The sequence below is a fragment of the Henckelia pumila genome, chromosome 1 (genome assembly GCF_033568475.1).
Source record: "Henckelia pumila isolate YLH828 chromosome 1, ASM3356847v2, whole genome shotgun sequence".
Lineage (NCBI taxonomy): Eukaryota > Viridiplantae > Streptophyta > Magnoliopsida > Lamiales > Gesneriaceae > Henckelia > Henckelia pumila.
This window is the reverse complement of record NC_133120.1, coordinates 89,018,776-89,031,239: the sequence shown is the minus strand read 5'-3', so window position 1 is coordinate 89,031,239 and position 12,464 is coordinate 89,018,776. Positions and strand designations below refer to the sequence as shown.

General features: G+C 37.3%; 3 protein-coding genes across 5 annotated transcripts; all 3 read right to left on the bottom strand.

The window, feature by feature from the left end:
• Positions 1-1,467: 1,467 nt before the first annotated feature.
• On the bottom strand, positions 1,468-3,233 carry LOC140864665 (elongation factor Tu, chloroplastic). Its single transcript, XM_073268992.1, has one exon. The coding sequence runs from the start codon at positions 3,128-3,130 to the stop codon at positions 1,694-1,696; it is 1,437 nt and encodes a 478-aa protein (XP_073125093.1). The 5' UTR covers positions 3,131-3,233; the 3' UTR covers positions 1,468-1,693.
• A 1,186-nt stretch (positions 3,234-4,419) lies between these two features.
• Positions 4,420-8,378, bottom strand: LOC140864585 (probable serine/threonine-protein kinase WNK3). Its single transcript, XM_073268899.1, has 8 exons — positions 7,795-8,378; positions 7,435-7,472; positions 7,082-7,309; positions 6,773-6,996; positions 6,521-6,678; positions 5,684-5,867; positions 5,471-5,608; positions 4,420-5,381 (listed from the first exon to the last, which is right to left on the bottom strand). Exons 1-8 carry the CDS (start codon positions 7,885-7,887, stop codon positions 4,570-4,572), a joined length of 1,875 nt encoding a protein of 624 aa, XP_073125000.1. The 5' UTR covers positions 7,888-8,378; the 3' UTR covers positions 4,420-4,569.
• Positions 8,379-8,756: 378 nt separating this feature from the next.
• On the bottom strand, positions 8,757-12,196 carry LOC140872397 (large ribosomal subunit protein bL19c-like). 3 transcript variants are annotated; one of them, XR_012147822.1, is made up of 6 exons: positions 11,807-12,067; positions 11,208-11,429; positions 11,017-11,103; positions 10,786-10,919; positions 10,058-10,215; positions 8,757-9,055 (listed from the first exon to the last, which is right to left on the bottom strand). XR_012147822.1 is itself a non-coding variant. In XM_073275204.1 (6 exons), the coding sequence occupies exons 2-6, from the start codon at positions 11,972-11,974 to the stop codon at positions 10,113-10,115; spliced, it is 714 nt and encodes a 237-aa protein (XP_073131305.1). In that variant the 5' UTR covers positions 11,975-11,990; positions 12,081-12,196; the 3' UTR covers positions 9,796-10,112. The 3 variants fall into 3 exon arrangements, 2 of the variants coding, with proteins under 2 accessions (XP_073131305.1, XP_073131303.1); XM_073275204.1 differs by lacking the exon at positions 8,757-9,055 and adding an exon at positions 12,081-12,196 and having other exon boundaries at positions 9,796-10,215; positions 11,807-11,990; XM_073275202.1 differs by lacking the exon at positions 8,757-9,055 and having other exon boundaries at positions 9,796-10,215.
• Positions 12,197-12,464: the final 268 nt, after the last annotated feature.

Genomic DNA, 12,464 nt, shown 5'->3' with positions numbered 1-12,464 from the left:
GTGCAGGATAAAAGAAAATTAATAAGACTCAAACCATACAGCTTCTACGATCTAATTAATTTGGTACATACAAATAACCACTTGTTCTACAAAATGCAATAGTGTCAAATGTGATGAAAAAGTTCGGTCAAACCAGAAGAGTGACGCAAATGGAATTGCGATACTATCCATCTCTCCCAGAATGTCATCTTATTCAATCTTCCATTTTCGTTCTGACCATAGCAGCAGTTGGAACATAGCTCATGGATTTTCCTGAGCCAATGAAAGAGTTTTATATTGGTCGAGACGACGGAACAAGTCAGTGATTAATGTTGTTAAGGTCCAAGACATTGTTAAGACGAAGCAAACCCAATTCGAGAAGATGCTATTTTGGTTTCAGAAGAATGATGAGTGCCGATTTTGCAGATGAACTAAACCTTTGTTCGAGTTTATGTTTTAACAACCTCGACTGTGGCCACTACACATCCCTGAATCTGGACTAAATTCTGAAGATAAATCTTGTCATTGTATACTCCGTGTTTAGGGGCAGCTGCCAGTCAGATATAGGCTAGAGGGTTGTGAACCGACGTTTACCTCTAGCTGCAACCAGAAGCACGCGAATCAACCTGCCTACTTCACACGTTGCTGAGTCCACAGATAAGACACTAGCAACATAGTCACATAATCAAGCGTGAACCCAGAAGTTTAGTCTAATGGGAGAGCTGATACATTTTCAAGAGTAGAAACTGGTGTGTGTTAGAAAATTACCCAGAAGATGTTCACTGAATGGTATCTGTAAAGCCCTCTTCTGCCCCTAAAAAAATTGGAAAAATTCTATGATTCTCCCATGATGAGGTGGGTGCCACAACAAATGGCTATCGAAGGATCCACACAGATATACAATGATGCAGACTCCGCTGAGAGTTTCATGCAAAGATGAAAGAACAGTCCACCTAGGGTGACACACTGGTCAGTAAACATAGAACTAAGTGGGTGACCAAATGATTATCGGGTACAAGTTCATGGGCACAAACAACTAATATCAAGCATTTACTGTACCTGAAATATGAATAAAAGTTGAAAAATTGCATCAACAAAGCTGTTTCAGGAAGACCATACACATATTCCACACAATCTTGAGTTTTCATATATTCTCCTTACTCTGCCATAATATGGCAAAATGATGACAATGCCAATGTCTTTCAACAAGCAAAATCTCAAAAATAATACAAACTGTACCTTGCCAAAAGGCATAATAGGACAGACCAAATTCATTTTAGATGTACCCTTGGCTTTTGCAAAGCTGCTTTCTCAAATAACTTGCAGTTATTTATTTATTCTTCTTACTATTATTATTATTATTATTAGAGGGGGTATGCGGGGGTTGGATAAGGGTTGGTCCGAGCAATCAAGTAAAGAAGCGGATTTCTCATTTTTCCAGAGCAGAATCAATTGACAAGGTGCCTATAAGTTGCTCTAAGAACAACAGAAGCAAAACATCTTGGATCTTTCATTGAATTATCACAACAATGATTTCAGCTAAACTAATACACTAATGCATAAGAAAAGTGAACCAAAAAGGGAATAATCTATGACAATTAACTGAAAACGCATTCACTCCCAAGGGAAGATCAATCCATGGCCACCCATATATCATTAGTTGAAACGCACAACAAGTGAAGATCAATCCATGGTCCTCCATATATTATCCACTTCACTCAATAATGGATTGAATGACACCTGCGCCTACAGTCTTGCCTCCCTCTCTGATGGCAAATCTCATTCCCTGTTCACAAGCAACCGGCATAATTAGCTCAACCTCCATCTTGACACGGTCACCGGGCATCACCATCTTTGACTCCTCATCCTTGTCATTCATAATGGCATTCACCTTCCCCGTCACATCAGTAGTCCTCATGTAAAACTGTGGTCTATATCCTGCAAAGAACGGGGAATGCCTTCCACCCTCTTCCTTCTTCAACACATAGACAATAGCCGAAAATTTCTTATGTGGAGTGATAGTTCCCGGCTTTGCCAACACCATACCCCTCTGAATATCAAGCTTTTGAATACCTCTCAACAGCAACCCAACATTGTCTCCAGCCATGGCATCATCCAAAATCTTCTGAAACATCTCAACTCCGGTCACAGTTGTGGACCTAGTATCCTTCAATCCCACAAGATCCACGGTATCACCAATCTTAACAGTCCCTCTCTCTATCCTACCGGTAGCCACAGTCCCTCTACCCGTGATCGAGAAAACATCCTCAACCGCCATCAGAAATGGCAAATCGGTCTGCCTCTGAGGAATAGGAATGTAAGCATCTACCTCATCCATTAACTTGTAAATCTTATCCACCCACTTATTCTCCCCTCTCTTAATCTTGGGATTCTCCATTAAAGCCTCTAACGCAAGCAATGCAGAACCGCAAACAATAGGAATATCATCACCAGGAAACTCATAAGAAGACAATAACTCCCTTACCTCAAGCTCCACCAACTGAATCAACTCCTCATCATCAACTTGATCTTCTTTATTCAAGAAAACCACCATATTCGGGACCCCAACTTGCTTCGCCAACAAAATATGTTCTTTGGTCTGCGGCATTGGTCCATCAGCCCCAGAAACCACCAAAATCGCTCCATCCATTTGGGCAGCTCCAGTAATCATATTCTTAACGTAATCAGCATGTCCCGGGCAATCAACGTGAGCATAGTGTCGTGTCTCAGTTTCATACTCCACGGTAGCTGTGTTGATAGTAATCCCACGAGCTCTTTCTTCAGGGGCAGCATCGATTTCATCGTATTTCTTAGGAGCGGAGTTACCAACCGAAGCTAAAGCCATGGTAAGCGCAGCAGTAAGGGTGGTTTTCCCGTGGTCGACATGGCCAATGGTGCCGATGTTGACATGGGGCTTTTTCCGCTCAAATTTGCCACGCGCGGCGCGGATTGTGAAGCGGCGGAGCGGCGCGGTGGTAGCAGTGGTGGGTTGGAGGAAGAGGGTAGTGGATAAGGAGGGTGTGAAGGAAGAGGATAGGATGACTTTGGTGGGTTTTGAAGAAATGGGATTAGAGACGGAAAGGGCAGAGGGGTATCCCAATTTTGTGGTGGCGGTTGCGGAGCTCACTGCTGCGGCGGAAATCGATGCCATGGGCGGCGACAGCTGAGAGGAGAGTGGAGATGAAGAGATGGGATGGGGTTTGGAGGGATAACGAGTGTGTGTGTGAGTGTGTGTTATATGTTTGGTAGAGCAAATATGGCCTTTCGTCTCATTCCTATCCATCCATTTCTCATATCCTCAACTTCTTTTCTTTCTTTTCTTTTTTTTTTTTTTAAAAAAAAATTATTATCTTCTTTTATTTTGCCTTTTTTGAACCCACCCCATAGCTAATAAATCATAAATGCTTGCATTAGTCATTGGAAAGTTTAGCTAAGTTTCAAATTGCAAAAACTTTTGAAGTAAACTTAATCATAACGCAGCCTAGTATGATAGAACTTGGCTTTCAACTTTCAATTACTTTTGGTGCCTGATAATTTTTCATTTTGACTGGTTAATATTGTAACAAGGGACGTTGAATTTATTTAATAAAGCTACAACTTGTAAAAAAAAAATAGTTTGTAATATGTTCTCAAGTAGTGTTTTCTAGAGATGTTCGTGCGAAAATGACGTTCAACACATCATATATTTGCGCGAACATCTCACTGAAAAAAAACACGTGGAGACCTTATCAATATTTTTTTGAGATTGTTTTAGCAAACATCGCGCGAACATCTGAAGAAAAATGAGATATGACTTTCTTGGTATAGCATAAACTAATCCTATAAATATGTATAAATATGAGGCGCTTCACATTTATTGTGGCCTATGTGAAGAAAAGAGACTTGAATGTGATGAATAAAAATTTGAATACCCAAAAAAATTTTGAGTCTACTTCTGGTCCACGTTCAAAAATTTGGGCCACAAAAATTACAAGGTTCAAGCTCATATTAATTTTGAGATTATTTTATCCAATGAAATATTCTGTACAATAACTGGCAGCAAGACAAACAATAATGCCGTGGACTTGTTTCAAGCTTTGTTAAATTATTGAAATGATACAAAATAAATAAATAAAAGGCTTCAAATAAATTGGCTAAAGCTTGCAAGTTAGCCACCAATAATATATATTGAACTGAGAATAAACACAGCAACACACAATAACATCCATGCCAAAATATATTTCTTTACAACACAGATTAGATAAAACAAATATAAACAATTTCCCGTCATCCTCGTACAGTCTCACGAGCCAAAATAACAAGTAGTCTCCTTTTAGGGTAACAACAGTAGATTGAAGAATATATGGCTAGTCGTTAATACACAAAGATGTAGCTATTTACATGTATACTTTTCAAGAAAGTTAGATAATATGTGGAATAGATAGAGAAATATATCAGAGGTATAAAGTTTGTTATATGATAAATATTTAATGATATATCTATCACCTAACAGCATGTCCTATGTGTTCGTGCTAGCCGGTCCGTTTCGACGGGTGAGTTAGAAATATCAGATTGCAAGAGTTACACCAACCAGAACTTTAATACCAATGATTATTTGTCCCATGTATGGAGCAATTTATGCTCGCATAACTTTTGATGGCAGATGCTAAGAACCTCTCGACGAGTGTCTTGAGGAAGGTCATTCAGAAGATCCATAACAGCTAGTTCATGATTCTTATGAAGATTGGCTAGCTCCCCAAGCTGCTCATTCAATAAATGCTCTAGCTTACCAACAATAATTCTGATGTCAGTTGAATCTGTTTCGTGTTGATTTGAGTTATTCTCAAACGTAAAAGAACGGTTGGCAGGAATATCGACAGCTTCTGAATCAGGAGGTCCAGAGTTCGCTTCCTCTTTTACATTACTATCACAATCAGAATAATATTCCACGTGACCGAGCAAAGAAGTAAGATGGTAAGGACTCATACCTCCATGGCCACTCGGAGATTGTAAATTTTCTTCAGACAAGCTATCTACGGAGGCTACCGACTCTGCCAACAACGTAGATGGTCCAGGCCTAAGTGGTGAGGATTCCCCACTTGCTTTGGGTGAATCAGACCAATACTTCCGACCCGATGGTAATCTTTCTAGAACAAATGGGCCAGAATCATTAGTAATGGGGGAAGTATCATCCATAGCTCCAGATTCACCACTTTCTGAGATAATCTCACCACCAACATTGTCGCCAGAGACTTCTATAGGCGCCCAATCAGGAATATGGGATCGAATTTCAGAATCAATCATTTCACTAATCACTGAGACATCATGATCGGTTAGGTCGAGCTCTTCAACCATCTCACTAGCAACAGCAGTTGAAGTATCCACCTCAATATCAAATGGAAAGTGAATGTTTCGAATATGACCTGCTCAAACAAGAAATACAATTACACCCATACAGAAATTTTTGTGAAAAAACATGGAACTTAATTAGGCGAGAAGGAAAAAACATAACCTGATGAATCTGCGATTCGAAGTTTCAAAAAAATTGTATTATGATCTTTTCTTTGACCCTGCACTGTGAAATCTCGACTTCCCTCAGGCAAAGAATCTTCGGGGGCTTTTCCTCGGTCATGCTGATTGACATTGTCATCTTCAAATATGAATGTCAAAAAAAGATTAGGATGATAGAATTTCAATCAAGAAAAGCGGAAACTGTCACATGTACCTGTATCTAAGGGTTGAGATTGCAACCACCGATGTCTACTTCCAGATTCCTCATCAGGTAGGAGAAATGGGTCCATTAGAAGTTCTCTGGCCGACAACCTATCAGAGACTTTTGCAATGCACTTCTCTATAAATGACCTAACCCCCGGATCCTTCACCTTTTCCAATGATGCAGGTTTTATTCCCTGTTCAAGTGAAAACAGTGACACAGAAGAGAAAGTAAAGAAAAATATAACCAAGAAGCAATAAACTTTTACTTTTACTTCTTTCCAGGCTTTAACATCCAAATCGTAGAGCTATGAATCTCACTAATAATCCAGTTTTAGAGTGACAAGAAAATCAATACAAACCATGCAAATACAGTGGATCACAAACAAAATATTTGACAAACTCGCAAATAAAGTGGATCACAAACAAAATATTTGACAAACTCAACACTGAACAATCTCGATAGGATAGAGTCTATAGGGATGAGTCGAGCGTTTAATAGTACACAAAAAAATAAAAAATCCACACCAACTGAAGAAGTACTCAAATGAACAACCATGACAAAGTGTGACATTCAACATGAGTCTCTAGAGAAGTACACCGATGAAAAAGCATGACAGAGTGTGAACATAACTTTAGGCATTTATTATGATAAGAGAACCTTTATTAGTCAGGGACTAATTTCTTTTAATGCCCATTACCAAACAGCAACTCCAATCTTCATAAAAAAACTAGTAATGAAGAATGAATCTAAAAGGAACAAAATATACCATAATACAAATTCCAACTGAAACACAATCTGATTTTAGAAAAGATTCAAATATCACACAGAGAGTCACAAATGACTTACCGCTGTCACTTTCTTATATATCTGAGCAGCATTAGCACATTCAACGTACGGATACTCGAAGGTCACTAGCTCCAGCAAGGACATACCAAAAGCATATATATCTACAAGTTCATTGTATTCCTCCTCATAAAGCTCCGGAGCCATGAATTCCGGTGTGCCTGACATCAAAATTACAATACATCATTGCCTTCAAGATATAACATATTGCATGCCACATACAAACACTAAGAATACAAGTAAATCAAATCTTACCTATAACACTATGAGCTGCACGTGCCTGTTGAAGAATGGCAGCAAGTCCTAGATCACCAATTTTCACCTCCCCTTGATTTCCATTAACGAAAATATTGTCACACTTTAAGTCCCTGTGAATAACAGGTGGGTCATGGCTATGAAGATACGAAAGCCCCTCCAGGATTTGTCTTGACCAATTTTTCAGTGCCCTCAAATCAACATGCTTGTGTTTCTTCCTATACCTAAACAGAAAACCATATTCAGCTCCCAATACACCATCCACAGCTGACTCTATAAATCAAATATTCGCTTAAATTTTAAACATACTGTCGCAGAGTCCCAGACGTGAAAATTTCAGTTATGAAGTTGATATGCTCGTTCTTGGGATCAATCCAAGAATTGTAGAATTTGATTATATTTTTGTGCTTGAGGGTTTTTAGCAAGTGAACTTCGGAATACAACCTCCCAAAGTCCACGGAATTCCTCATGAGATCAGCAATTTTAACTTGATTCCAAGCTACCTCTATTCCTTCGCGTTCATCAAATGCCCTATACCTATTTCGTCAGCATAAAAAAGAGGCATGATCGCAAAAACACCATAATTAGTCAAATTATGAACATGTACTAATAATTAGATAAATTGAAGCAGCAACAGCAGCATGAATTCCAGAAAATCTTACACTTTCTTGAAAGCTCCTTTCCCAAGCACTTCTTTATACTACAAAATTGCACCACAACAAATGGAAACAAATCAGCAAGCAGAGAGCAAACGAATATCGAATAAGCCAGTGTTTGAGATTGCTTCAAGAAAACAATTTCGTGAAGGAAAAAGCTCGAAATTACTTTGTAGAAGCAATCCAAATACTTCCTAAACGACAATAGAAAGACGATAGAAAAAAAAAAAGAAAAAAAAAAAGACACCTTTCGCAAACGCAAATAATCCCAAACTTTATATTGCACCATTAGCCATTATCATATACATAAAAAAAATAATCAAATCAAATCAAAGCACGGAGAGAAACTCTAAGAAGGGTACGCACCCGACCGTAGCGACCAGACAAATCAACCTCAACAAACTCAGGCTCGGAATCGGAATCGTCCGGGTCGGATTCCGCCGCGGAATCTTGTGGCATTGTCCCAGTTAATTAAAAAAAAGAATTCTAGAAACAAAAGACCCCTCAGATTCAGATCTATCCAATCTAATAATGAAAAGTTGGAGTATTTACGGCTGATTCAAGTAGTTGACAGTCGAATTGGAATCAAGAACATTAAAAGATATCGAAAAACGAACGAACAAAATTATGCAAGAATTTCTAACTCTGCAACATTTGAATAGGGAGAATTCTGTATTGTGGGTATTATTATTATATTATATTATATTTTATTTTATAATAAATATGTGTGTGTGTACACATACGTGGGATTTGGCCACATAGAAAAAGATTTTGATCGAAATGAGGAAGCAAAATCTATCTGGCTCAGGTTTTTATTTTATTTTTCATTTCGGAAAAAATTAAAAAGACCTTTCTGTTCATAAAGACAAATGTTATTAGTGATGTGTCTCTGGGGAAACGGATACGGTCCGAAACGGATTAATCAAATTCATGTAATAAAAGTAATGTTTTTGAAATAAAAGTAATAATTTTTCATAAATTAGACAATCCTATATAAATATTTTTGATATGTTTTTAGCTCAAATATTTGTGATATTATGATTATTACGATGTAATTTTAGATTTTCAAAAAAATGATCAATTTTTTGTAAACATTTGTCCTTTCTATTAGTTTCATGTATTTTTTTTTGGGTGGAAGTATTAATAACTAAAAAAATGATATATGAACCCTAATAACTCCAAAAAACTTATAGCTGCAACTAGTTTTTTTTTAAAAAAAAAAATTAATTATTTTGTCAATGCGGTAGAATCGAGGGTATTGCAAATTTGCAATAATAATAATAATTCAAAACGCCAATCATCAAGTTTGCGATCAATTCTAATTTTAACATGGAATCGGACAGCCAACGCAACAAATTTTGGTGGCTATACACATTTTATTTTTCACGGTGAAACCTTGAAATACTTCTTACCTTATTAAATCTAATATTTAGTTTCAAAAAATTTTCCCATCACCAATGTACCCAAAATTCATCTTCAAACAACCAAACACCTTTCACAGACAGGAAATAAAAATTCGTTCATATTAGCCGGCCCACCGTGGCTCTGATCGACGAGTTTGAAATAACCATAGCCGAAGGCCGCTATCTGTACGGCCCCGATCTTGAGTGACAACGGATACTGTTATCTATTTTTTCAAAAAAAAAAAAAGGAAGAAATCTTAAAATAAACTTGATTCTAATTATGATCTACACAAGAAAATATTGGTAAGCATTAAAAGGTAGAGCTACATGGCATAGAGTCACAGAGAGCATGTGATGTAGATAAGTTGGAGTTACCAGCCGTCGTCCGAGTATTCATTCAACATTTGCCTTTAAGTTCATTATAATACATTGAACACACACACTGTAACCGCAAAACGTCTCCATGCCTAGCATCAGTCAAAGCATGAACTCAGCTAAATCAAGAGATGTGTGATCGAAACAAGTTGAATCATGGATGGAGAGAATAGCCAGCGCGATAGGAAGACGACTTGCAAACAAAGCACAAAAGTCTAAATAAATATTTTGCACTTGATGCTTATTTTCATTCCCCGAAACCTTACCTTTAAATTTGCTAAAACGATTATTATCTTCTATTTAACCTTTATCCCTCTATAAACTCTACTATTTCGTTTATTATTATGACATGATATATTACATTTCAAAATACAACGTTCCAAGTACGGAGAAATTGAAACCAATCACTACCCCAGTTCTTGTCAAATTAAAAGCTTCACGGATACCTCATAAAAGTAGCCAACAGAAACATGCATTAGATGCTTTTGCTCTATGTTTTTCATTATCCAGATAGAGTTGTATTTTCCCCGGAATTCTATCTTAAAGCAGTTAACAAGCCATTTTACAGTAAATGGTAGGAAATCAAAGCTTTTGTGAATAAGAGTCTACATTGGGAATGATATCTAAGTTTTACAAATTTTCTCTACAGCAGCAATGAACAAATTGGTAGCTAGCCAATAATTCCACTCATTTTTCATATATTCTGAATCCACATGCTGATTGCCTAATAAGTCGTGTCTACCAAGAGATCGAGTCCTTGGACGGTAATAAACACGACAAAAACCTTTTCCTTCAAAAATAAATGTGTGTTTTCCACTCAACACAGACCCACCATTAATCAATCAATATACCTTTTCCATCACCACTATCTAGACAGGAAGTTCTGCTTCTCAGATGCATTGATCACTACTTTTTAAGGGCATTCATTTTATCTCTGAGATAGTAAAGCTTGGCTCTCCTCACTTTCTTCTTGTCCAACACCTTTATCTCCTTTATATTGGGAGAATACCTGTCATCACCCATTCATTTAGCCGCTAACTCGTGGTGGTATCAGAGAAAGATAACTGATGAGGAAGTTTATAAAATCAATTCTACAGAATATCGTCAGAGAGCGGGAAACAATGTAACAAAAAAAACTTTAGATCAAGGGGTTCTACGAAGTTCGTGTTATGCAAATACTTCAGACTTCTATTAATAAAATCAATTGTACAGAATATCATCAGAGAGCGAGAAAGAATGTAACAAAAAAACTTTAGATCAAGGGGTTCTACGAAGTTCGTTTTATGCAAATACTTCAGACTTCTATTAATGATTTAATCATATTTTTTGTGTGCCTCTTGTGGAAGTACAAACGCCAAGAACATATATGAATTCTGAGAAATCGTTCCAAAAGAGAACAGGTGATAACAGGTGTAACGGTGGCGAGGAGTGAGGATCTTGACTAGTAAGTTCCTCATACTTTGCACCACTCTGAGAAATTTACTACCTATTCCCTGATAAGCACTCCCAAAACAAGCAATGACAGTGTATTCGAAAAATAACCAAATGAAGGGTTTACAACCCGGAAATGCATACTCACAAATGGTATAGAGATTCAATGCCAATTCCTGCAACAAGTCTTCTTATTCTGAAAGTCGTATTTAGACCAGCATTTCGTCTAGCTATAACAATACCTTTTATGATTGACGTACGTCTCTTGTTTTCTGGTACTTCCTACCATGGCAAGGTCATAAGAAAACAAACAAAGCCTTAAAAGATAGAGAATGTAAAAAATGCACTATCATGACCATTCTGAGGGGAAAACCAGTACCACTTTAAGCTGGACAATATAACCTGGCCTGACATCGGGTATCTCTCGATTTGATTTCACATCCTCAACTGCTTCTTTATCAACTATCTGCAGTTTGTATCGAGAAAATAATGTAGCCACCACGGAATAATTTCTACCATATCATGAAATTAAAAAGGAAAATAATAGAGTGAAAATTTCGCAAATAGTGCCTGCATAATGTGCCTGGCTGTTTTATCCAGCCTCTTGAATTTGATGCGCTGAGGCACGTCACCAGATTGGGATGCATCTTCAGAAGCAGATCCAACAGTTGTAATATTCCTTGTTGGTGAGGCAAATACCATTGAAGATGATTGATTCAAGCATGAGTTTAGACCTATTCCATCATGTGAAGAAAACTTTGGAGATGAAGTTATAGTGCCAATTTTTCTATCCTGGAACAAGAACTCTTTCATCAGAATCAGAAAACCAAATGGCCAGATACAAACAAGTGCCGAAATCTCCGTGATCAACATTAAGAGAGTGAACAATAGAAGCTCAAATACATCAAAGACACCAGATTTACACGATATAATACTATACTCAGTCAATTTGGTCTAATGAATAAATAACCTCGACTTTTGTATCCAAGGCTCACATTCTAATTATACTAAGCTGGCAGCGTCATTATGCCCATCTCACAAACTTCTGGATTTATACTTTACTGAATCGACCAAATGAATAACTCTAGGAGTACGACTCCAATAAACGACATCAAAGGACAATCAGCATTCAGCGAGCACTGACGAGTATATCAATAATCAACACATACCAAGAAGAATGCCGAGCTGGAATGAAGCTGATAATTGAATCGCGGCGCCTGATTATCCAAATTCGACAGGAATTTCGACTCAAAACATACTGTCCTCAAGTCAACATTTTTCAGATTGTCGACCCTTAGACGCGACAAAAATCGAAGCTTACCGAACAGAGATTGCATTGCTCCAAATCAAAACCTGAATGGGCAAAAATGAAATCAAGGGTTCGATTCATTAGATAGACCAGTAACAGCTGCAGAGGCAAATCATTTCGAAAAAATAACGAACCTTGCTGTAAGATCAAAACCCTAATCAAGAATACGGAGGAGTTTTCAGTGTACGAGGAAACGGATTGACATGGCAGCCCTTGAGGGTTACCTTATTTTACATCGATGCCATTATACCATATGGCACCAAAATCATATTTAAAATTTTTAGAAAAAGGTTTTGTAATAAGAAGTGTTCGGAAATAATCCAACTTTAAAAAAAAATCGAAGTACGTGGTTTGGAACTTTGGATCGATTTTGAGTCAAATCACGGATTGAATTGTATTTAAAATTATTCAAATGAAAAAATTAAATTATTCAAGTTTTGGATAAAAAATAAACTCGACCAAATCGATTATATTATTAGCATAAAAATATGTTACTAGTGTAATTTTTCTTTGGATAT

Coding starts and splice junctions, on each gene's coding strand:
- LOC140864665 (XM_073268992.1), bottom strand. CDS start 3,130: ATGGCATCGATTTCCGCCGCAGCAGTGAGCTCCGCAACCGCCACCACA.
- LOC140864585 (XM_073268899.1), bottom strand. CDS start 7,887: ATGCCACAAGATTCCGCGGCGGAATCCGACCCGGACGATTCCGATTCC. Junction 6,679..6,772: donor TGCAGCTCATAGTGTTATAG/GTAAGATTTGAT, acceptor TTTTGATGTCAG/GCACACCGGAATTCATGGCT. Junction 5,868..6,520: donor TATATAAGAAAGTGACAGCG/GTAAGTCATTTG, acceptor TCACTTGAACAG/GGAATAAAACCTGCATCATT.
- LOC140872397 (XM_073275204.1), bottom strand. CDS start 11,974: ATGCAATCTCTGTTCGGTAAGCTTCGATTTTTGTCGCGTCTAAGGGTC. Junction 11,430..11,806: donor CCAGCTCGGCATTCTTCTTG/GTATGTGTTGAT, acceptor TTCTTGTTCCAG/GATAGAAAAATTGGCACTAT. Junction 10,920..11,016: donor ATATTGTCCAGCTTAAAGTG/GTACTGGTTTTC, acceptor TTGCCATGGTAG/GAAGTACCAGAAAACAAGAG.